Here is a 24,747-nt window from a genome sequence, read left to right as displayed (position 1 = left end):
TAAAAATGCAAAAATTAGCTGGGTGTGGTGGTGCGCTCCTGTAGTCTCAGCTACTCGGGAGGCTGAGGCAGGAGAATTGTGGGAGGTGGAGGTTGCAGTGAGCCAAGATCACGCTGCTGCACTCCAGCCTGGTGACAGAGAGGGACTCCGTCTCAAAAAAAAAAAAAAAAAAAAGTCACTGTTGGGCCTGGATACCAGGTTTTCTGGTGGATTTAATGTCCCAGTTGTAGCCAAATCCACTGTTCCTTCTCTTTTGCAAGCTCTGCAAGTTGTGTGGCCATTGTGTGCCCTGACAGAAGTGGGGAAGGCTGGCGACCATGTGCAGGTAGACTGGTCCAAGGAAGGTTGTCCACTCTCCCAGGAACAATCACTCCCTGGCCACGTCAAGTGTTGCGTGTCCCTCCCTGGACATGGAGGCCACAGCTGCTGAGCTCCTGCAAGTAAGCAACTGGATGTGACCCTGGACCTGCTTAGTTCCCCCAGGCCGGAGACCTCCTCTCTCCAGGCTCTTAGCTCAGGCAAGCAGATGTGGGTGAAATGTACCAAAGGTCAGTTTCTTTAGTACTGCTTCCCCAGGAACCTCCTGTGTGGCCCCAGGAGGGCAGGGCCTGTCATCAGTCACACCTGCACCCGAAGCCCCTGTGGGCCGAGGATGGCTACACCCTTCAGCACACGCCTCAAGCTCCCTGAAGCAGAGGTTCCTGCCATGCCTCAGCCACGGACACGCCTGGTGGAACTGTCTCACCTAAATCGCCCTGCCCTTCCTCACAGGCAGAGAAACACACGGGCCGGGGGGGCAGGGCCATGGGCCCATTACTCTAGAGAGCGGCCAAGCCCAGCAAGGGGCTCCCCTTAGCTCCAGGGTGCAAAAGAAGCCGGGCAATGCAGACATCACCTGCACTTGGCCCTGATGTCCCTCCTGATCATGCATGGGTACTGTCCCCACCCCTACCCACCCTACCCCAGATCCAGGACCCCTCAAAAACTCTGCTACCAGCCTTTCCTTCGTATGCCACCTTTACTGTGTTTCCCCAACTCCTGGGCCCCATGGTAGACGGGCCACATGGCTACTGGGCTCCTGGCCTTCCTAGGGCTAGCAGCTGGTGGGCAAACACTCTGCCCTGCTGGAGAGCTGCCAGGCCATGCCCGGGCACAGGCTAGTGGGGCTCCTGGCTCAGTCCTGATAGCAGTGCCAGGGAGGCGTAGAGTGCACACATGCGGCCCTGGGCCTGCGGCTCCCAGCACACGTGGGGAGTGTCCTCCCCCAGCTCCAGGCCACACTCGTCCAGCAAGACCCAGGCCGGTGCCCCTTCGCCCCAGCTGCTCCCCAGGAGCCCGGGGGGCAGGGACATGGTGCTGCGCTCCTGCCACGGGGCACTCTGCTCCAAGAGGCTGCCCACCTGCCAAGACAGGGCAGGAGTGTGTCAGATGGGGAAACCTGGGCATCTTGTGCCTGCCCATACCACCCCTTCCCAGGTGCCACAGGGCCCCTTCCACTGGCTCAGCCCATCCTCCTGCAGCCCGAACCCAACCCTCTCACCAGCTCGAGCGGCCCCAACAGGGTCTGCGACTCCAGCGCCTCCGCCAGCAGCTTGTGCTGCGTTTCACTCAGCACTGGGAGAGAGTCAGGTAAAAGGGGGTTTCTGAAGGCCCACTGGGAAAGCCCACCTCCCTCCTTCCCACCCACCACCTGCCCCGAGGGGCCGCTCACTGGTCAGTGCCCCCAGCAGGTAGACAACAGGGATGGCGAGTTCCAGCACCAGCATTCCGGAGGAGAACACCAGGCACTCCAGGACAGCACCTGCTGGACCGTCCAGGGGCTCCACCGGCCCAAGGCTCTGGCCCTGCTCCAGCTGTGGGCATGGGAAGGGCAGGTGAGCCTGGCTGGCTGGGCAGGCCTTGTGTGCCCCAGGCACCCTCCCCCGCTCACCGCCTCCTCCAAGGCTCGCAGGGCCAGCTGGTCCCGCAGCACCCCCTCCAGGCCCTTCAGCAGCAGCTGGCACAGCTCTCTGTCCAAACGCTCCAGTTCCTTGGAGATGGTCTCCACCTCTGCCCGTAGGCCCTGGAAGTCTTCAGTGAACGCCCCCTCCGCAGGGACCCCATCTGTAGGGACAGAAGGGCTGGCACTGCCCGGGTGCTTACAGGGCCCTGGAGAGCCTTGGTCAGGACAGGCAGACCCCAGGGGGCAGGAGAGCCCACCAAAGGTCCCTGGGGCGGTCAGGAGGGCACTGACCTGTCAGGAAGTTGTGGAGGCACCTCATCATGGAGAGACCAGAGGGCAGCTGCGGCCAGGCACCTTCGCTCGTGGAACGCTTGTGGCCTGGGCAGGGGCATGGGAGGGCAGGGCTGGTCAGTGCCAGGGAAGGGTGTCTGAGCCAGAGAGGGCTGAGGCCTTCCCCAGGCCGTCACAGCCCCGGTCACCACCGCCAACACTGGCAGCCCAGGGCAGGGAGGGAGGCTGGGGAGGCCCAGGGTCAGCGGTCCTGTGTTGCCCCTTGTGTGTGTATGGGGGGTGCCCACCACCTCAGGGGGCTGCCCGGCCTCCCTGTGCCCTGAGAACACGAGGAGAAGGCCTCAACTGCCCAGGGAGTGTGCTTTTCCCACCGGACACCCCATGCTGGGGGCTCTCGGCTCTCACCTGTCGGGGGTGGCTGGAAGGTCCTCTGCTTCTTATCCGGGAAGAGAAGGACGTCTGGCAGCCAGAGGGGAGCAGACAGGGACAGGCATGTCACCTAGATCCCAGCATCCCCTCCCCTCCCCTACTAGGAGCTCCCCTGTCCAGCCCAGGCCCTGCCCAATCACCCACACAGCAGAGCACAGGACCTCAGCCACCTGCCAGCCATAGGACGTTGTTCAGCCAGGGGCCCACGGCAGCCCAAGCTGGCGGGTAGCTCTCCCCAGGCCTCCCTGCTTCTCTGCCAGGGCCTGGGCCCGAGACACCCCCAACTCCAGCTCACCCAAGTCAGAGTCAATAACCAGCTGGGCCACCCGGAATGCGAGGATGCTGCCTGAGGGGATGGTGACCGTCTTCTTCTGGCTCAGGTGGCCCTGGCCCTCACCCTGAGGCATGGAGATGGGCTCGGGGCTGGGCCCTGGCACCGGGCCGTGGGGTGCGGGTGCGGGCCGGGTGCCGGGGGCAGGCCCGCCGCCAGGTGACTTCGGCTCCGCAGCCAAGCGCAGGGCTGGGAGCTGCTCCGAGGGGCCTTGGCGGAGCCCAGCCCGCCACCTCCGTCACCCGCCACCGCATGCCCATGTGGGGGGCCAGGCGTGGCCCGGGGTTGGCTACACACCTGCAAGCACATGGCTCCGGGCAGGGAAAACCGGCCCGAGCCCTCCCGCTTGTGGGTGCGCGTGACTTCCACCTCCTTCTGTGTCTGCAGCACCTCGGTCACCACGTACACGTTGTCCCCGCGGCTGCGCAGCTGCTGCAGGACTTTGTGTTCTGGCTGCCGCAGGTGCCTGTGTCCGAGGGGCAGCAAAGCTCGCTGGGCCGCAGCCCCCGAAGGCGTCTTCCCTCCCCTGACAGCCCCACGCCACCGGGGGAGGTGGTGCAGAGGGGCCCTCCAGAGGTCTGTGGGTGCCGGGGCACGGGCAGCCTCTCCGTGCGCTCCCCACGGGGACGGGACCCCATGAGGAAAGGTGGACTCGGGGACTCCAAGTCCAGACTCGAGGCGCGGCCCCCTCACCTGGGCCCCCGTGTTCACACCACCCCTTGTCCTCACAGCAGCCTGGGGCTCAGTCTGGTCCTTAGGATCCAGTCCTGGCAGCTGAGGCCTCAGATGACCCCTGCAGCTTCCTTCCTGCAAGCCGGTTCCGGCCACAGCGCTCTTTTGCCTCTGGGACTTTCCTGATGCCCCAAGGTTGTGACCTTCCCAAGAGCAAGGCTGGGACCCGGCACAGTGGCTCACCCCTGTAATCCCAGCACTTTGGGAGGCCGAGGCAGGAGGACTGCTTGAGGCCAGGAGTTCAAGACCACCCTGGCCGAGATAGCAAAACCTCACCTCAAAAAATAATTTAAATAAATAAATAAATAAAAGCGGGGTTGCTTGGGGTGGGTGGGGCCCTGCCCTGCCCTCTTCGGGCCCACCTCTCATGGAGCAGAGTCTGCCAGGTGTTAGGGTCCACACTCAGCGAGTACACATTCATTGAGGTGCTGGAGCTGTCAGACACCGCGGCCCCGCCTGCGATCTTTGCCTGTCCTGGGGCTGCCAGCTCCACGCTGCCCTGTATCTGCCCATCCATGGCATCGTAGAAGTGGAAGCTCCTGCCACGCTGCACGTCTAAAGCAAGGCCAGACCTGAGGCTGTGCCCAGCGCCCCGCCTCTCCCCCGCCCCCACCAGCCCTGTCCCAGCCCCAGGGCAGAGGGACCTTTGGAAAGGCCCTGGCCTCTGGAAGAGAGGCCCAGAGCTAGAGGCTGCAGAGCCCGGTGGGTGGCTGGCCCCAGCCCGCTCCCCTCTCCCATCCAGCCTCCCTGGGGCTCTGCCTCAGCACCACATCAGGCACCTGGTTCCGGGGTGTCCGGCTCCAGGATGTCCTTGATAGACAGGTTGACACACTTATAACGGGGTTTCCAGAACCATGAGCTTGAGGGCTTCCTGACCACCAGGCAGTAGGGCTGGAAGCCAGTGGAGCTCTGCAGGCTGGTCACAGGGATGAACTCCCCACCATGGTCCAGCTCCTGGACCACCCTCCGGACTACCCGCTCAAAGGCCGACCCCATGCTCCTGAGGAGGGGAAATGGGTCAGGCATTGTGCTCTCGGGGCGGGCGGGAGGGAGTGGGAGAAGGGTCAGTACCTGGATGTCTCCCATGATGGGGGACTCCTTCTCTCCAGAACAGCCCTGCCCAGCTCATCCTGGGATGCTCCCGCTAGCAGAAAGCTTCTGTCCCTGGCCCTCCCCAACACAGAATTACAGTGTTCTCCCTGTTGTCTACGGTACCATGAGCACCTCCAGCCAGGGACAGTGGGGCCTGATGCCCAGACCTGCTCTAACACAGAGGGCTCTGTCCACTAGAATGGCTGCCTCTGGCTGGGAGGAAACAAGCTGTCACCTCCTGAGCGTGGCACAGGGATCCACTGCAAAACCCAGCCAGAGTGTCACCAGGGACCCACTGCAAAACCCAGCCAGAGTGTCACCAGGGACCCACTGCAAAACCCAGCCAGAGTGTCGCCCCACCCCAGCTGCGTCCTCCAGGGCCTTCTCTGTGCCTGGAGCTCCATGAGCCACCTGTCCAAGGCTGAGGCTTTGGGGGTCAGAGGCCATAGCGGGCCTCCGCTGGGATATGGGTCACCTGGGCCACTGTGGAGGGGCTGCAGCTGCCCCAGGAAGCCTCTGAGTGCTGGGTCTGCTGAAAGTGGAGGCTGGGCCCAGAAGGCAGCCGGGGGCGGGACCAGCACCGGCCCGGGAACCTGGATGGCGGACCTGGGAGTCAAGCCCAAGCCCAGGTCCAAAGGCCGGGCTCCTGGGCTGGCCAGGGGCAGCCTTTCCCAAAGCCTGGAGCTTCCGCCCCCGTGTGCGGCGCGGGGCCTTCTGGGCGAACGCTGGGGCAGCAGGGCCAGCATCCCCCACCCGGGAGCCAGCGGCCGGCCCCACTCGGGAGCTCCAGCCAGGCCGGGGGAGGGGGCGGGGCGCAGCTCACCGTGACCGTCGGCGCCCCGAGGGTGGCGCGTCTGGCGCGTCTGCTCTCCCTGGGAGCCGTCCGGCGAGCAGGAGCTGGAGGTGCCCAGAGCTAAAAGTGAAACTGCAGCCTGACGCAGGGCCCGCCCAGGACGCCCTCCCGGAACCGTCCGGGAGAGCCCGCCCCGGCCCCCTTCCGGCCCCCTCTTCCCGCCAGCCCGCCTGGAGCACCAGCCTCGCGCGTCCGGAGGAACCTTGGCTTGGCGCCCCATCCTGGTAGCCTCAAACTTCATAGCACTTTGTGGTTTTTCTTAAAACTCTGAGCCTGTGCCCGGGCGGATCACCTGAGGTCGGGAGTTCAAGACCAGACTGACCAACATGGTGAAACCCCGTCTCTACTAAAAATACAAAATTAGCCGGGCTTGGTGGCGCATGCCTGTGATCCCAGCTACCTGGGAGGCTGAGGCAAGAGAATCGCTTGAACCTGGGAGGCGGAGGTTGCAGTGAGCTGAGATCATGCCATTGTACTCCAGCCTGGGCGACAGAGCGAGACTCCGTCTCAAAAACAAACAAGCAAACAAACAACTTTGGGCCTGTGCCGAAGGGTCTGGGCAGATCTTCCAAAGATGTACAAAATGTAGAAATTGCCCTCAAGCAAATGCAAAGATGCTCAACACCCTTAGTCATCAAGGAAATGCAAATGGAATCCACAGAGAGATACTGCACACTGACAAAGATGGTCGTATTACTAAAGGTGAATAACCAGCGCGGGGGGCACGTGGAGTCACTGGAACGTTTGTGCAATGCTGGTGGGAATGTCAACCCGTGCGGCCCTCTGGAATAAGCCTGGCAGCTCCTCCAAGAGTTACCGTGTGACCCAGCAATTCCACTCCTAGCTCCACCCACAGGAATTGAAAGCAAAGATGCAAACAGATGCCTGTGCACCAAAGTTCATGGCAGCATCCTTCGCCATAGTGGCAGCATCTGTCGTCACAGCGGCATCATCCTTCATCATAGCGGCAGCATCCTTCGCCACAGCGGCAGCATCCTTCGCCACAGCGGCAGCATCCTTCGCCACAGCGGCAGCATCCGTCGTCACAGCGGCAGTATCCGTCGTCACAGCGGCATCATCCTTCGCCATAGCGGCAGCATCCTTCGCCATAGCGGCAGCATCCTTCGTCATAGCAGCAGCATCCTTTGCCATAGCGGCAAGGTGGAAACCCTGTCCATCCACTGAGGCGTGCATAGACTAAACATGGCCAGTCCAGGCACTGGAATCCAGGCCGTAGAACGGCGCCCACGGTCAAAAGGAATGAGACCCTGATGCACTGGGCGACACAGACAGGCGACACAGACTTGGAGACATCATGCTAAGTGAAAAGCCAGGCACACGGAGCGGACGGCGTGATCCTGCTCACATGATGTGTCCCGAATGGGCACGTCCAGAGGGAAGAAGGGAGATGGCGCTGCCAGTGCCCAGGACGGGGGTTGGGAGCGACGGTTGCTGGTTTGGGGTTTCTTTCTGGGGTGAGGAAGTGTTTTGATATTGGCCGTTGGTGATGTTTGCATACCTCTATGCTAAAACCCACAGAATTGCACACTTTAAATGGATGAATTGTATGGTATGGGAATTATATAATTATGTCTCATTAAAGCGGTTATTTTAAAAATCTAGTGCCCAGTAGCAACACCTAGTCTCGGCACAGGCTACCTTAGTGCCCTACTGACCTAAGTCATGGTGGGCCCAGGGCCATGGGCCCACCCCTGCAGACGGTAGTCCTCACACCCGGCCCTCCCAGCCGCTCCGCGGTTGTGGATGGGGCCACTTGGGCTTCAGCCCCACTCCTAGGCCTGACCACAGTGGGGACGCAGTGGTGCCCTGTGGGTCCCTTCTGGTGCTGTCTCCTGGCTGTTTTGTGTATTTTTTGTTGTTTGTTTTGTTTTGTGTGAGGCAAGATCTCTCTGTCGCCCAGGCTGGAGTGCAGTGGCACAATCACCACTCATTGCAGCCTCGACCTCCTGGGCTCAAGTGATCCTCTCCTGTCAGTCTCCTGAGTAGCTGGGACTACAGGTGCTCAGCACCACACCTGGCAAAGTTTTCGTTTTTGTTTTGAGACTGAGTCTTGCTCTGTCACCAGGCTGGAGTGCAGTGGCGTGATCTCAGCTCACTACAACCTCTGCCTCCCAGGTTCAAGCGATTCTCCTGCCTCAGCCTCCCGAGTAGTTGGGACTACAGGCATGTACCACCACACCCGGCTAATTTTGTGTCTGTGTGTGAGAGACGGAGTGTTGCTCTTTTTTGCCCAGACTGGAGTGCAATGGCACAACCTCAGCTCATTGCAATCTCTGCCTCCCGGGCTCAAGCAATTCTCCTGTCTCACCCTCCCGAGTATCTTGGATTACAGGTGCCCGCCACCATGCCCAGCTAATTTTGTATTTTTAGTAGAGACAGGGTTTTACCATGTTGGCCAGGCTGGTCTCGATCTCTTGACCTTGCTATCCACCCGCCTTGGCCTTCCAAAGTGCTGGGATTACAGGCGTGAGTCACCGCACCCGGCTGTAAGTTTTAAAAATTATTTAATTTTCAGTAGAAAGGTCTCACTATGTTGCCCAGGCTGGTCTTGAACTTCTGAGCTCAAGTGATCCTCCCGCCTCAGCCTCCCAAAGTGCTGGGATTCCAGGGCTGAGCCACTACACCGGGTTTGGGTACTGTTTTGCAGACCAGGTGGGTCTAAGGTTTCATCTCAGGACACACTGCTGGGCAGAGCTGGCCTTCCTCCGTGACCCCGGCAGGCAAGGAGCCCACACACTGCTGCCCCTGGAAGCCAGCGCCCTGGGGTGTGGCAGCCCCTCCCTGCTGGGTAACAGGGCCAGCACATGCTGAGCTGTTGTGCTGCAGCCTCCATGGTGAAGATGGAAGGATCCGGGCACACAGCATCCCTGCAAGGCCACAGGTGTTGGGGGTCGCTGCTCCCTGCCCTGTCCTAGCAGCCACTCCCGAGGGGTCAAGGTCCTGGCTGGGGCAGAGTTGGGCAAGGAGGATGCAGGCTCATTTGCTCACCCAGATCCTGCAGCCCAACCCTGAGCCCAGCTGGAGGTGTCCAGGGCAGGGATGTTGCGGCAGCCTGGGGCTCTGCACCCTCCACCCTTCACCACCACATTCTGCCTCTTGGCCTTTACCTCCAAGAGCTCTGGGGCCACACCAGCCCCCTACCCTGCCTGGCTGACCTGGCCTGAGCCTCACCCTGAAGGCTCTGTCACACTCACTCATTCATCCAACAAATGTGTATTAGCACCTGCTGCTAGGTGATTTTCCAGCGATCCCGGGTTCTAGCAGCAAACAAGACAAGGTCTCTGCCCTGGTAGGTCTGAGGCCAGTATGCTGAAGGGGATTTCTGGTGGTGTGTGCGTTGGAATGCTGCAGTCACAAATAACTGGAAATTCAGATGCCAACAGAAGGAAACATTATCTTGTGTAATCAGAAACCCAGAACTGCTGTGTACCCCAGGCTGGACACAGGCAGGCCTGAGAGCTTTGGCTGGTGATGGGCACCTAGGGCAGGGGGTACCCAACTCGGCCTGGCGGGCTTCTAGCTCTGGTCCAGCTGGAGCCCATTAGCTGGGTGTGGGCCCAGAATCCTTGCTTATGGTAGCAGGAGGCTCCAGGAGCCTAAGTAGAGACTAATGCGTTTGTGCGCGTGTGTATGCACGTGCGTGTTGTGTGGCTGTTGTGCGCGTGTGCATGCAGGTGCGTGTTTGTGTGCGTGTGTATGCACGTGGGTGTTGTGCGTTTGTGCGCGTTTATGCACCTGAGTGTTGTGTGCGCGTTGTGCGCGTGTATGCACGTGCGTGTTGTGTGCGTTTGCGCGCGTGTATGCACGTGTGTGTTGTGTGCGTTTGTGCACGTGAGCACACACGTGCATATTGTGCGTATGTGTATGCACGTGCGTGTTGTGTACATGTGCGCGTGTGCATGCACGTCCGTGTTTTGTGCATGTTTGTGCGCGTGTGCATACACGTACGTGTGCGCGTTTGTGCGCGTCTGTGCGCGGGTGCATGCACGTGCGTGTTGTGTCCATGGGTTTGTGTTCACGTAGGGCATGTACACGTGCATTTGCCCATGTGCTCCCGCTCGCTGATGCAGGCACGCATCTGCATTTATATGTAAGTGGGCCTCTGTGTTCCTGTGTGTGCACATGTCGCTGTGTGTGTTCATGTGCAGGTCACGGTGCGCAGCCGGTGCCACGCCCGTGGCTGTCCGCTGCAGGAAGGGGAGCCCATCTGGGCCTCCTCTCTCCTCCCCTTCTCCCGCTTTTCTCCTTTCCTTTGCAGCAAAATTCCTGGAAAGCCCTGTACAGCCTCGCTGCCTCTAAGGCTGTGGTGCGTCAGGCCCCTCCCAGACACCGGCAAGAGGTGGCGGCCTCCAGAGTGCAGGGCGGGCCTTGCCTCCAGCAGGGGTGTGAAGAGCCCAGGCTTATTTTCCGGGAAGGCCTCGCTGCCTTGTGGGGGAATGGGGTGGAGGCGGCAGGCACGGCAGCCCCTGTGGGACTTGGTCTGAGGCCAAGCAGGCGCCGTCTGCGGGCAGGAGGGGCAGGTGAGGGCCCGGACGGCTGAGCAAGGTGTGGCCCACTGTGCCCGCAGGTCAACGGGCGGTGACGAAGTAACCTCAGCTTCCAGCGGGGCGCTGGCGAGGACAGGTGCTCTGTCCACACTCAGTTCTTTAATCATCACCCCGAACGGGAAGTGCTCGAAGGAGGGCAGAGGTCAGCCTGGGAGGAGGGAGGGAGGCCGGCCCCGCCCCATCGCTCCAGCCCCCATTCACAGGCGGGGCCAGAAGTGTTGAGGGCAGAACTCTGCAGCGAGAGGGCGAGCGCCTCCGTCCCCTGTGTCGGGGTTCATCCCTCCGCCCAGTTTACGGAAGTCGGCGAGGCGCCCTGGGCCAGATCCGCGCAGGTCCTGGGGGGCCAGAGCCTGGGGAACACCACGTCCCTTCTGCTGCGTGTGCAGAGTGAGCGGCGGGCGGCGGGGCTCCAAGGAAGGGCGGTCCCGGGGGCGGCTGTCTCGGAGTGCGGCTGAGGGGCCAGCCCCTCAGAGGGGGCGCCTCTGCCCTGAGCAGCGTCCAGGCCCCTGGTCCTAGGAACCAAGACAAGCGCTAGGGTGGAGGCGTGCAGAGCACGGAGGAGGGGACCAGCGAGAGAGGTGGTCCCGGAGCCGGAAAGGGCACGAGGACCCACGCCAGACCGCGACCTGGACAACCCGGCCTCGGGAACCAGCCCCGCGCAGGGCGGGAGTTCAGGTGCCTGCCAGACCCTGTCCTGGCCTGGCAGCAGCTCCCGAGGGGGTCTGGGGTGCCGGGGAAGTCCCCACTATGTCCTGGCAGCCTCACTCCTCGCTGGCTTCTCTGCCTTGCCCCTCCCCTCCCCCCACCCTCCACTCCCCTCCCCCCACCCTCCCCTCCCCTCCCCCCACCCTCCCGTCCCCTCCCCCCACCCTCCCTTCCCCCCACCCTCCCCTCCCCTCCCCCCACCCTCCCCTCCCCTACCCCCGCTCCCCTACCCCTGCCCCCTACCCCTCTCCGCCTTTCCCACTCTGCCCCACCCTGCCTCTTCACGGCTTCACTTTTGCTGGTCCTCCTGCCCCCTGCTCTACACACAACCCACCCCCCACCCCACCTCCCTATCCCCCCACCCCCACCTCCAGGGCTTTGGGCGTCTGAGCCCACATGGGGTGGATTGTGGTGATGGGGGCCCTGTGGGAGGGGGTGTCGGGTTCAGAGGTGCCCCAAGAGTGAGGAGAGGCAGGTGGCAGAAGAGCCCTGCTAAGGCCAGGGGGCCTCAGGAAAACTCCCCCAGCAGCTCCTGGGCACCCCACGGCTTACACCCGCTCCTGGGGCAGAGGGCGATGGGGTTAGGGGCCAGCCACTGCCTGCAGGGAACCCAGGCCTTGCCTCCCAGCGCTCTTCCCTGGCACGCACCCCCCATCCTGTCTCCTTCTGGGGTCCCTGCCCTGAGGTCTGTCCTTTCCCCCCCAGCTCTGGAAGGAGTGTCGCTCCCTGGGCAGGTTTGGGGTGGGCTTGAGGGAGGGTGACACAGAAGCATGCCCCACCTGGCTTCTGGCTTTCTGGGCCTCTGCCTCTCTTCACTTTGCTAGAAGAAGCCGTCACTGCCAGGATCCAGGCATTACTTTGGGGGTGGGGAATGTTTTCCATGCAGGTGGGGAACTCCTGCGCTTTGGCCAGTGTTTAATGCCCGTGGAAACCTGGCACAGAGAGATTCATACCCTTCACCCACCATGGTCCCGGAGAGCCTGATGGCAATGCCTGACCTCAGGAACAGGAGACCAACAAAATACACTTTCTTGGCTTGGTGCTGTGGCTCATGCCTGTAATCCCAACACTTTGGGAGTCCAAGGTGGGCGGATCACATGAGGTCAGGAGTTGGAGACCAGCCTGAGCAACGTGGTGAAACCCCATCTCTACTAAAAATAGAAAAATTAGCCGGACATGGTGGTATGCGCCTACTCAGGAGGCTGAGGCAGGAGAATCGCTTGAACTTGGGAAGCAGAGGTTGCAGTGAGCCAAGATCACAACACTGCACTCCAGCCTGGGTGACAGAGCAAGAATCCATCTCAAAAATAAAAATATACTTTCTCCCAAGGGCCCCAGCCCAGAGGGTGTGAGGGCCTTGCAGTGGGAGGTAGGTGTCACTGCGCATCTGTGACAGTGGGGAGAGTGGGATGAGGGGGACCACCTTGCAGTGGGAGGTAGGTGTCACGCGCATCTGTGACGGTGGGGAGAGTGGGATGAGGGGGACCCACCAGACCTCTAGAGCAGTTTTCTCCCACTGTCACTTTCTCCCTCCATAATAGAGGGCACAAGAGGCATCATGGGGCACTGGGTGTGGCTGGCCAGACACCTGTTCCCACCTGAGTGATGCAGGACTTTCCTCAATCACTTTTGCCAGCTGGAGACACCCAGCCGGCCCTTGCCCTGCCTCAGCCCTCAACTTCAGGGCTGGCTCAGGCCCACCGCCATTTCTGTCATGGAGGGCAGAGGACCACAGTGTTACAGTCTTCTCTGTACCACGTTCGATGGGTCCCATGCTCTTGTACTGCATCCAAGAAGAATGAGGATATGTTGACAATCAGATAGTGAGGAGGGGCTGGGCGCAGTGGCTCAGGCCTGGGAGGCTGAGGTGGGAGGATCACTTGAGGTCAAAAGTCTGAGACCAGCCTGGCCAACATGGTGAAACCCTGTCTCTACTAAAAAAAAAAAAAAAAAAAAAAAAAAAAAGCTAGGTGTGGTGGGCACCTGTAATTCCAGCTACTTGGGAGGCTGAGGCAAGAGAATCGCTTGAACCTGGGATGTGGAGGTTGCAGTGAGCTGAGATCACGCCACTGCACTCCAGCCTGGGTGACAGAGTGAGACTCTGTCTCAAAAAATAAAAATACAAAAATTAGCCAGGTGTGGTGGCACCTGTAGTCTCAGCTACTCGGGAGGCTGAGGCAGGTGAATTGGTTGAACCCAGGAGGTGGTTATAGTGAGCCGAAATTGTGTCACTGCACTCCAGCCTGGGTGACAGAGTGAGACTCTGTCTCCAAACAACCCCAACACACCCCAATAAAGAGTGAGGAGGGTGGAGAATAATTTTATTGAGCAATGGAATAGCTGTCAGTGGAGGGGATGATGCTGGGGCGGTTTCTCTCCCAATGTGGCTGAGTCCTGGGCTTTTATGGGCTCAGAACAGGGGAGGGCATGCTGATTGGTTTGTGGGCATTCAAAGAGAGGCTAAAGCAAAGGCACCACTGAAAGGTGGGCATGATGATGTAGAAAGCCAATTCGGTAGGGTAGGTATATGTAAAATAGGTGAAGGGTGGGGACAAATTAGAGGAAAGCACGCCAGACAGGAAGACAGGTTCTCAATCCGGTCTGAGGATTTAACTTGTAGCTTGGCTTTCAGGCTGTCTTTGGCTTGGAGGTGGGGCTCCACCAGGGACCCACTCCTATCTGCGTAGGCATTTGTCTGTCTCCTGCCACTATCATGAGGGCCTGGGGCCTGGCTGCATGCAGAACCCCCACCTGGCATGGAAGGTGGCTGGAGGGGTCAGGGCTCCAGGGCCACACCCCCGGGGTGGGTGTGGCTGGGTCACTGGAGGGGAGAGGCAGGGACTTTTGCAGGGCAATGAGATGGGGTTAGGGGTGGGGAGGGGTGGTGGGGTCCAGGGAGTGGTATTGGGGGGCATGGGGTACATAACAAGCCCACAAAAGGCCTGACATTCTGCGCATGTCCCCTGATAAAAGTGTGTTTAGCATGGCTACACTGCGTCTTATTAGTCCTCCCTTCCCCAACAGAGGCTAGTGCTTGGGGCAGCCTTCTGAGGTTGGGCTGGAGAGAAGTGGGGTGCTTTGAGGCCCAGGGCACCCCTGGGGGGGTGTTGGGCAGGCGCAGGGCAGCTTGCGGACCCAGAGGGAAGAAGGCTGCTTAGGCTCTGGTGCAGAGTAAGCCCCTGCATAAGAAAAGAGCTGGAAGCTGGGTGTTGGGGAGGGGAGGAGAGCAGAGGGAGGTGGGATGGGGACAGAGAAAAATCTCCCGTGGGGAAGGAGGGGAGAAGTCCACCGCAACAGACAACAGTGATGGCTTACTCTCGGGGTTCATCTGTTTACTGAAGTCTGATGGGAATCCCACCCCACTCAGACCCACACTGGGCAGCGCTATGGGAAGGGGCTCCACGAGAAGGAAGGAGACGCCCAGGAACAGTGGGCGGCCAGCACCTGCAGACCCCGGTGGGAGAGACGGCCACGAAGCAGCCTGGCCAGGATGTGCAGTGCGCTGCCCTTCCGAACACCGGTGTGCACAGCAGGCGGTTTAGGTGACTCTGCTTCCCGCCAAGGTGGGTTGTTTTCACGTTTGCCAGTTTCACACGTGCCAGAGCTTTCAGCGTAACTGCGGGGACCAGTTTTAGCAAGTTGACTCTGACAGTGCTCACATCCCATTTACAGTTTCACAACCCCAGAAAACAAACTCACACACCTTGCCCTGTCTCAGCAAGTGGCTGGGCCTCTCCCACCACCCTACTACCCAAGAATACATCAGTTTTTGCTGTGTCACAAAGCACCCTAAAATGTGGTGGCTTAAAACCACATCCACTGATTTGCTGATAGTTATGGGAGTTGGTAATTTAGGCTGTGTTCGCCTAAGATGGCTCAACTCTGGTCCCTGTGGTGCCATCTGGGTTCACTGGCGGGCAAGAGACAGTCGGCCAACATGTTGGGCAGATAACTGTTGGCAGGAGGGTCAGTGGTAGGAAACTGGAGTCTCACTCAGCTCAAGCTGCTGTGAAAATCACCACAGAATTGGTGGCTTATGGCCGGGCATGGTGGCTCATGCCTGTACTACCAGCACTTTGGGAGGTTGAGGCAGGTGAATCACCTGAGGTCAGGAGTTCGACACTAGCCTGGCCAACATGGTGAAACCATCTCTACTAAAACTACAAAAATTAGCCAGGCGTTGGGCCGGGTGCGGTGGCTGATGCCTGTAATCCCAGCACTTTGGGAGGCTGAGGTGGGCGGGTCACAAGGTCAGGGGATTGAGACCATCCTCGCTAACACGGTGAAACCCTGTCTCTACTAAAAATACAAAAATTAGCCGGGTGTGGTGGCGGTTGCCTGTAGTCCCAGCTACTTGGGAGGCTGAGGCAGGAGAATGGCTTGAACCCGGGAGGCGGAGCTTGCAGTGAGCCAAGATCGCACCACTGCACTCCAGCCTGGGCGACAGAGCGAGACTCCGTCTCAAAAAAAAAAAATTAGCCAGGCGTGGTGGCAGGTGCCTGTAGTCCCAGCTACTCAAGAGGCTGAGGCACAAAAATCACTTGAACCCGGAGGCAGAGGTTGAGTGAGCTGAGATCACGCCATTGCACTCCAGTCTGGGTGATGAGAGCAAAACTCCATCTCAAAAAAAAAAGAATCAGTGGCTTAGATAGTGAAATTTCTCATAATTCTGAAGGCTGAAAGTCTGAGAGCAAAGTGCCAGCTTGGCTGGGTTGTTGGTGAGGTCCACTTCCTGGTTTCCATGAGATGGGAGTTCAGCACGACTTGTTTCACAAGATACAGGTCACAAAGAGCCCACTGATAAAGCGGGTTGCGGTAAAGAAGCCAGTCAAAACCCATCAATACTGTAGCAGGACGAGCCGCAGTCAAAACAACCCAGACACCGGATTAAAGAAGGAAGAGGTTTTTATTAGGCTGGGAGCGTCAGCAGACTCATGTCTTAAGAGGCGAGCTCCCTGAACAAGAAATTCCTAGCCCTTTTAAGAGCTTACAACTCTAAGGGGTCCCCGGGAAAGGGTCATGATAGCTCAAGTTAAGTGTGAGGAACGTGACTGGGGGCTACATACATCAGCTCACAGAACAAAAAGTTTCACAGTGCTTTCTCATACAATGTCTGGAATTTACAGGTAACACCAGTAGTTTTGGTCAGGGGTTAATATTATTATTATTATTATTTTTTGAGACGGAGTCTCGCTCTGTCACCCAGGCTGGAGTGCAGTGGCGTGATCTTGGCTCACTGCAAGCTCCGCCTCCTGGGTTCACACCATTCTCCTGCCTCAGCCTCCGGAGTAGCTGGGACTACAGGCGCCCGCCACCACGCCCGGCTAATTTTTGTATTTTTAGTAGAGACGGGGTTTCACCGTGTTAGCCAGGATGGTCTCAATCTCCTGACCCCGTGATCTGCCCGCCTCGGCCTCCCAAAGTGCTGGGATTACAGGCGTGAGCCACCACACCCGGCCTAATGTTATTATTATTATTTTAACTACCAGGGCCAGGTGGTGGCACCAAGGTCGTCTAGCTATTTATCTTACTTCTGTTTCTTTCCAACTTTTTGCTTTCTCCCTTTTCTCCTGTCTTATAAACTAGGGAAAAGGGGAGGTGGGGGAGAAGCTGGGAAGGACAACAGGAGAAGTGGTGGTTTCATTCCAACACTGAGATGGTGATGAAAGCGACCTCTGTTCATCCTCACGGCTCACTGTGCCCTCATTGCAACACGTTAGCATACTACAGGAAATTCCCGCCGGCACCATGACGGTTTACAAACGCCAGTATCTTCCGCAAGTTACTCTATGTGGTCTGAAAGGGGGAGGACAATCCGTTCCAGGAACTCCCCACCCCTTTCCTGGAAAACTCATGAGTAATCCACTGCTGGTTTAGCACATAATGAAGAAATGATCGTTAACAAGGGTCAGTCAAGCAGCCCACACTGCTACTCTGCTATCGATAGCCACCCATTTATTCCTTTCCTGTTTTTATTCATTTATTTATTTATCTTTTTGAGTCGGAGTCTCGCTTTGTTGCCCAGGCTGGAGTGCAGTGGCACCAATCTTGGCTCACTGCAACCTCCGCCTCCTGGGTTCACGCCATTCTCCTGCCTCAGCCTCCCAAGTAGCTGGGAATACAGGCGCCTGCCACCACGCCCGGCTAATTTTTGTATTCTTAGTAGAGACGGGGTTTCACCATGTTAGCCAGGCTGGTCTCGATCTCTTGACCTCGTGATCCGCCCATCTTGGCCTCCCAAAGTGCCGGGATTACAGGCGTGAACCACCGCGCCTGGCCTTCCTTTACTTTCTTGATAAACTTGCTTTCATTTTCGTCTACCGGCATGCTCTTAAGTTCTCTCCTGTGGCCGGGTGCGGTGGCTCACACCTGTAACCCCAGCACTTTGGGAGGCCAAGGCAGGCGGATCATAAGGTCAGAAGATCAAGAACATCTTGGCCAACATGGTGAAACCCTGTCTCTACTAAAAACACACAAACTAGCCAGGCGTGGTAGCGTGCGCCTGTAGTCCCAGCTACTCTGGAGGCTGAGGCAGGAGAATCACTTGAACCCAGGAGGCAGAGGTTGCAGTAAGCCGGGATTGCACCACTGCACTCCAGCCTGGGCAACAAGGGCAAAATTCTGTCTCAAAAAAAAAAAATTATTTCCTATGTGAAGCCAAGAACCCAGGTGGCCTCCCGGGCTGAGCCCCCATTTGGGGATTTGCCCTGTGACACACAGACACACAGTCAGCTGTCTTCCTTTCTTTCCTTTCTTTCTCTTTCTCTTTCTCTCTCGCTTTCTTTTTCTGAGACAGGATCTTGCTCAGTTGCCCAGGCTGGAGTGCAGTGGTGTGATCGTAGCTCACTGCAGCCTCAACCTCCTGAGCTCAACCACTCCTCCCATCTCTGCCTCACTAGTAGCTGGGACTACAGGCACGTACCACCATGCCCAGCTGATTTTTGGTATTTTGTTGTAGAGACAGGGTTTCACTAGGTTACCCAGGCTGGTCTTGAACTCCTGGGCTCAAGTGATCTGCCTGTCTGGATCTCCCAAAGTGCTGGGATTCCAGGCATGAGCCACCGTTCCTGGCCCAGCTGTTATCTTGCTGTGTTATCACATGGTGGATGTTATATATAAAGTTTCAGTGCTGCAAAAGAACTAGCACTCGAATATAACATTTTCCTTTTAATTCTCACCAAGGCAAGATACTTCTATAGAAGGGTGCACCCTTACAGATGGAGCAATGGTGAGCACACACCTGGACATGGGAGGGGAAGGGGTTCTTATCCCTGACGCAAGTGGCCCCTGTTGCTGTGTTGTTCCCCTATTAGCTAGGGTTAGACCGCACAGGCTAAATAATTCCGATTGGCTGATTTAAAGAGAGTGATGGGGTGAGTGGTTTGGCGGGAAAAATGGTTATGACAGAGCAGGTAACTGGAATGAGTCAGGGTGGAGCAGGTGATCGAAAAAGGTTGCTTTATGAGGAAGTTAAGTTTAAAAGTAGGAGGCAACGAACTGAACATATTGACATATTGATTCTTTGAAAAGAAATTTAGAACTCACATCTAACAGTGGAGAAAAAAGAGAGGTAGTCTCTGGCTGCTGCTGTTTTTTTTGAGATAGAAATCCGCCCTGTCACCCAGGCTGGAGTGCAGTGGCATGATCTCAGCTCACTACAACCTCTGCCTCCCTGGTTCAAGTGATTCTCCTGCCTCAGCCTCACGAGTAGCTGGGATTACAGGCACCCGCCACCATGCCCGGCAATTTTTTTTTTTTTTTTTTGAGACAGAGTCTTGCTCTGTCGCCCAGGCTGGAGTGCAATGGCATGATCTCGGCTCACTGCAAGCTCCACTTCCTGGGTTCAAGTGATTCTCCTGCCTCAGTCTCCCAAATAGCTGGGACTACAGGCATGTGCCAACATGCCTGGCTAATTTTTATATTTTGAGTAGAGACGGGGTTTCAGCATGTTGGCCAGGCTGGTCTTGAACCCCTGACCTCAGGTGATCCACCTGCCTTGGGCCCCCCAAAGTGCTGGGATTACATACAGGTGTAAGCCACTGCGCCCGGCCACAATGTCTCAATGTCTTGCTTTTTTTTTTTTTTTTTTTTTGAGACAGAGTCTTGCTCTGTCACCCAGGCTGGAGTGCAGTGGCACCATCTCAGCTCACTGCAACCTCCGCCTCCTGGGTTCAAGCGATTCTTCTGCCTCAGCCTCTCGAGTAGCTGGGACTAAAGGTGCGTGCCACCATATCTGGCTAATTTTTGTATTTTTAGTAGAGACAGTGTTTCACTACGTTGGCCAGGCTAGTTTCGAACTCCTGACCTCGTGATCCACCCACCTTGGCCTCCCAAAGTGCTGGGATTACAGGCTGAGTCACTGCGCCCGGCCTCTGTTTTTTTTTGTTTTGTTTTATTTTTGTTTTTTTTTGAGATGGAGTTTTGCCCCTGTTGCCCAGGCTGGAGTGCAATGGCGTGATCTCGGCTCACTGCAACCTCTGCCTCCCGGGTTCAGGCAATTCTCCTGCCTCAGTCTCCTGAGTAGCTGGGATTATAGGTGTGTGCCACCACACCCGGCTAATATTTTTGTATTTTTAGTAGAGATGAGGTTTCACCATGTTGGTCAGGCTGGTCTCAAACTCCTGACCTCATGATCCACCTGCTTCGGCCTCCCAAAGTGCTGGGATTACAGGCGTGAGCCATCGCGCCCGTCCTGTCTGCTTCTTATAGGGCACTAGTCCCATTCACGAGGGCTCCACTCTCATGACCTAACCACCTTCCAGAGGCCCCACTTCCTCATTCTATCAGATTGACGGTTTGGATTTCAACAGATGAATTTAGCATGTGGGGGTGCAAACATTCCGTTCTCAGTGCTCTGCATGTGCTGGTCATGGTCCGGCAGGCCAGTCCCGGCTGTCACAAGGTAGTGGTCACAAGAGTCTCAAGGGAAACGAGACAGGGCTAGTCCACTGCACAACGGCTCATCAAGCCCCATGGTGGGAAATTTCATCCCATTCATTCTCAGAGTCCTCTCATGGTCACCCATGTCCTGGCACATAGGTCACTCCAGAGTCACCCATGGGCTTGTCTCCAGGCCACTCGCAGGCTGCCTGGAGGGAGAGAGGCAGAAACTCTAGCCAAGTGTTCAGCTGGGAGAGTTGCAACGGGAGAGGAGGAGGATGAGGAGGGAGGATAGACAGGACTGGGTGGCGCTTGGATGGGGTCTGCAAGGCAGCAGGAAGCAAAGATGGTTTCACATGGATTCCGCCTCTCCTAGATCCATCTGGGCTACGTGGGACTCCTGGCTGGGGCTCCCATGGCCTGAGTCAGCCTGTTCTACTGCCTGGACTTCCCAGCCTCCATTCATTCACCCTTCTGCTCGGGGAGCCAGCCCTCTCCAGCCAGCAAGCTGCCTTTGCTGCTGCCGCTAGAGAAGCCCTCACAGTGCCCATCACTGTATGTGAGGTGGAGTGACACTAGCCTCGCTAGTGCTGGCCTTGGGAGCAGGACAGAGGCGGGCTGGGTGGAGGCTGTGGACTGCGTCCTTACCTGCGTGCACAGGTGTCTCCTCAGAAGCACCATGCACGGGAGTCCTCTGCGTCACTGTTGCCATGTGTCTCACGTCTACATATGTTAGAAACCTTGGTATCTTATTTTTGCTGCAGCTACTTGTTTTAGAGAAAAGAGAAAACATTTTCATTTCCTAACACACTTCTCATTTCCTATACTCTTTCTTCTTGTAGATCTGAGTCTCCATATTGTATCCTCTTCAGCCTGAAGAAATTTATTTATTTATTTATTTATTTTGAGATACAGTTTCACTCGTCGCCCAGGCTGGAGTGCAATGGTGCGATCTTGGCTCAGTGCAACCTCGGCTTCCCGGGTTCAAGTGATTCTCCTGCCTCAGCCTCCTGAGTAGCTGGGATTACAGGCGCCCCCCCACCACATCCAGCTAATTTTTGTATTTTTAATAGAGACAGGGTTTCACCATGTTGGTCAGGCTGGTCTCTAACTCCTGACCTCAGGTGATCCACCCACCTCGGCCTCCCAAAGTGCTGGTACAGAACCTTAAGAAGGGCTTTGCAGTCTCAAAAAAAAAAAAAAAAAGGGTCTTGCTCCCCCAGTCTCCTGTCTCAGCCTCCCGAGTAACTGGGACTACAGGCACCCACCACAATGCCCAGCTAATTTTTGTATTTTTAGTAGCGGCGGGGTTTCACCATGTTAGCCAGGATGGTCTCGATCTCCTGACCTTGTGATCCGCCCGCCTCGTCCTCCCAAAGTGCTGGGATTACAGGCATAAGCCACTGCGCCCAGCCCAGCCTAGCCATTTTAACGTGTACAATTCAGTGGCATTATTACCGTCATAATTTTGTGTAACCATCACCACTACTTCCAAAACTTTTTCATCACTCCAAACAGAAAGCCTACACCCATTAAGCAACATTTCTCCATTCCTCCTTATCCCAGCCACTGAACCTCTAATCTACCTTCTGTCTCTAGGAATCTGTATTCTAGATACTTCATGGAACTGGAATCACACAAGATTTGTCTTTTAGTGACTGGCTTATTTTACAAAGCACAGTGTTTTCAAGGTTTATCCATGGTGTATCCTGTGTTAGAATTTCCTTCTTTTTTTCCTTTTATTTTTTTTTTGAGGCAAAGTCTAGCTCTGTCGCCCAGGCTGGAGTGCAGTGGCTTGATCTTGGCTCATTGCAACCTCCACCCCCTGGGTTCAAGCGATTCTTCTGCCTCAGCCTCCTGAGTAGCTGGGACCACAGGTGCGCGCCACCACACCTGGCTAATTTTTTGTATTTTTAGCAGAGACGGGGTTTCACCATGTTGACCACGCTTGTCTCAAAACTCCTGACCTCGTGATCCGCCCGCCTCAGCCTCCCAAAGTGCTAGGATTACAGGCGTGAGCCACCGCGCCCGGTCGAATTTCCTTCCATTTTAAGGCTGAAAAATATTTCATTGTTTGTATGGATCACATTTTGTTTATCCTTCCATCCACCCGTGGACACTTGGGTTGTTTCCGTCTTTTGGCTATTGGGAAAAATGCTGCAGTGAACATGGGGGCACAAATATGTTTGAGTCTCTGATTTCCATTCTTTTGGGAATATAGCCAGAAGTAGGGTTGCTGGATCATACCGTAGTTCCATTTTTGTTTTCTCCTAGAAAGGCAGATTGCCACATGCAGCGCCTCATTTGGATGTGTCTGGAATCTTGACTACCCTACCTTCTCCTACAAATGGACCTTGAGAGCTTGTTTGGAGGTTCTACCAGGGAAGCCCAGCTCCTCTATTGGGTATGGTCGTTCTCTTCGACTGAGCTGCAGCTTCGGGAGGGACGCACATGAAGCAGTGAGGAAGGAAGGGGACACCCGCCTAGCCAGCCAGATCAGCCGAATCAACCCTGGCGATCAATGGGATGATAGGTGTCGCAGCCAGATCGCCCTCATATCCGGTAGTTCTACTTTTAACCTTTTGTGGAATCTCCATAGTTTTCTGCGGTGCTGCGCCATTTACATTCCCACCAACAGCGCACAGAGGTTTACACTTGTACGTTTCCAATGACGAACTAAAAAACTTTCATGTTTTCAGAGGTTCAACATGTCTATCCAGGGAACCTTGCTCTCCGATGTCTTCTCTGGCCACAGTAAGAGGTTTCACAGACCCTCCTGGGTCAAGAGTAATTGTTAACTGGCCCTTCTCCCATGGGTCCCCGCGTAGACCCCCCCCCCAACACTCAACTGGGGCGAAATGAAACGCAGGGACTGTGGGAAGGAACTGCGGTATGGGCTGGGTGGGCCCCAGGTCTCGCCCCTCGCCAAGTCTCCCAGGGGGACGCGATTCCGGACTGCACAAGCTGGGCCCGCGCGGCCTCCCAGAGCCCAAGCAGTCCCTTCCCAGCCGTTACCAGGCCACTTCCCGGCGCTCACTAGTGACGTCCCCACCTCGCTCTGCGCGTGCGCGGCTCTGCCTCTCCGCTGCCGTTGTCAGGGCGACGGCGAGTCCTCGGCGGTCGGCAGACATCCGGGCCTACTCCTGGCAGCTCCGCCCTGGCCCGCTCCGCCCCGCCCGCGGGAAAAAGGTCGCGTAGCGATGACGTCGTGGGGGCCTGGCTGGCCGTCGCGGACTCGGGAGATGGAGGAAAAGGAGATATTACGGCGGCAGATCCGCCTACTGCAGGGTAGGTCCGGCCGGGGCCGGGACGCGAGTCCCCTTCTTTCCCCCTCACCGCGCGGCGGGTCCCCTGCCCCCTTGTCGAAGGGGTCGCTCACCGCCCGCGTGTTCTGGGTGGCGGCTGGGGTGGGGGACGGTAGGGTCCGCCAGGACTTGTGGGCCGGCTCAGGGCCCAGGTCAGTCCCCGGCTCCAGCTTTGTCGAGGGAGTGGTGCCGGCCCTGCTGGGGCTGCAGAGGGTGGAGGCAGGGCCGTCGCTTAGTAACCTGCGGGGGGCGGCGGCCCTCCCCACCACCACGGGCTGTCGCGTCCCCCGGCGCCCAGTCTCTCTCCCCGCGCCCCACTGCGGGGCTGGGACTAGTTCATGGCTCATTTCGGCAGAGCAGGCTAAGGGCGCACGCGGGTTCCTTCCTTGACGCCCGGTTTTTTTGAGACAGAGTCTTGCTCTGTCACCCAGGCTGGGGTGCGGTGACGCGATCACGGCTCACTGCAATCTCCTCATCCTGGGTTCGAGTGATTCTCCTGCCTCAGCCTCCGGAGTACGTGGGATTACAGGTAGGCGCCAGAACGCCTGGCTAATTTTTGTATTTTGAGTAGAGACGGGGTTTCACCATGTTGGCCAGGATGGTCTCTAACTCCCGACCTCAGGTGATTCACCCGCCTCGGCCTCCCAAAGTGCTGGGATTACAGGCATGAGCCACCGCTCCCAGCCTCGACGCCCGGTTTTGATGCCCCTTTTCTCCGAACAGTCACACTCCCCTTGCCATTCCAGGCGCAGACTGAACAGGCTTCAGCTTCCACACTTAAACATTAAAAAACCCAAATTGGTCTTTCTAAACTTAAAAAGAAAATCCATGTTCGGACGCAGTGGCCCACACCTGTAATCCCAGCACTTTGGGAGGCTATGGCAGGAGGATGGCTTGAGCCCGGGAGTTTGAGACCATCCTGGGCAACATGACGAGAGCCCGTCTCTACAGAAAAATTTTAAAAAGTGAGATGGGCGTGGTGGCTTGCGCCTGTAGTCCCAGCTACTCAGAGGTGGAAGGTTTGCTTGTGCCCTGGAGGTCCCGGCTGCAGTGAGCCGTGATTGGGCACTGCACTCCAGCCTGGGCAACAGAGAAAAACCACATCTCAAATAAAAAGCCAAAACCAACCAAACAAAAAAAACTTTAAAAATTAAAAATCCTTTTTGCTTTTACTCTCACAAAGGGAAGACTTAAGGATTGGGAAAGTGTGTATGGATAAGAGGCCAGGTGGGCTGCCTCCCACTTGGGGACACTTCTTGAGCTCCCATCACACCTGCTCTGGGGCGTCAACATGTCTGGACGTGGCTTTCTGTGCCCCTGGGGGCAGGGCCTGTGGTGGGGAAATGCTGATAACTGGGAGGCTGGCTGCTGCCGCCCTTGCCTGTGTTCCTGGCCCTCCTGCACCGGGGTAGCTATCCAGGGACTTATTTGGAAAGTCCTGTGGTTGTGTCAGTTCACTGCAGTAGGACTCTAGCCCATTGCTGTCTCCTATTCTGCAGGGAAGACTATGAATCTGGCAGAGCAATGGCCTCTGCTCCTAGTATTTTTTCCTCTTGTCAGGCGTGGGGTCCTCGAGAGTGTCAGTTCTGTTACGCTCAGTGGAGTGACTCCTTTCCATC

The 24,747-nt window shown here is 57.3% G+C and overlaps 2 protein-coding genes across 8 annotated transcripts in view; one reads left to right on the top strand and one right to left on the bottom strand.

The window, feature by feature from the left end:
• Positions 1–999: 999 nt before the first annotated feature.
• Positions 1,000–7,285, bottom strand: GSDMD (gasdermin D). Of its 7 annotated transcripts, none has more exons than XM_008972816.7 (12): positions 5,641–7,285; positions 5,293–5,410; positions 4,505–4,725; positions 4,088–4,280; positions 3,291–3,459; positions 2,958–3,060; positions 2,639–2,692; positions 2,234–2,320; positions 1,931–2,103; positions 1,712–1,853; positions 1,541–1,614; positions 1,000–1,400 (listed from the first exon to the last, which is right to left on the bottom strand). In XM_008972816.7, exons 1-12 carry the CDS (start codon positions 5,909–5,911, stop codon positions 1,158–1,160), a joined length of 1,848 nt encoding a protein of 615 aa, XP_008971064.2. In that variant the 5' UTR covers positions 5,912–7,285; the 3' UTR covers positions 1,000–1,157. The 7 variants fall into 7 exon arrangements, with proteins under 7 accessions (XP_008971064.2, XP_063462553.1, XP_008971067.1 ...); XM_063606483.1 differs by lacking the exon at positions 5,293–5,410 and adding an exon at positions 4,797–4,895; XM_008972819.5 differs by lacking the exon at positions 5,293–5,410 and adding an exon at positions 4,797–4,889.
• A 3,175-nt stretch (positions 7,286–10,460) lies between these two features.
• The window catches only part of ZC3H3 (zinc finger CCCH-type containing 3), a 118,245-nt gene continuing 103,958 nt past the window's right edge, over positions 10,461–24,747 (top strand). The window contains exons 1-2 of the mRNA XM_003819449.5: positions 10,461–10,913; positions 22,098–23,111. Of these exons, the coding sequence (XP_003819497.4) occupies positions 22,682–23,111 (430 nt within the window). The 5' untranslated portion in view covers positions 10,461–10,913; positions 22,098–22,681. The remainder of the gene's footprint in view (positions 10,914–22,097; positions 23,112–24,747) is intronic.

Source organism: Pan paniscus, chromosome 7 (assembly GCF_029289425.2).
Source record: "Pan paniscus chromosome 7, NHGRI_mPanPan1-v2.0_pri, whole genome shotgun sequence".
NCBI classification, from domain to species: Eukaryota; Metazoa; Chordata; class Mammalia; order Primates; family Hominidae; genus Pan; species Pan paniscus.
The sequence above is the reverse complement of the archived record's forward strand: the minus strand, read 5'-3'. Positions and strand labels throughout refer to the sequence as shown.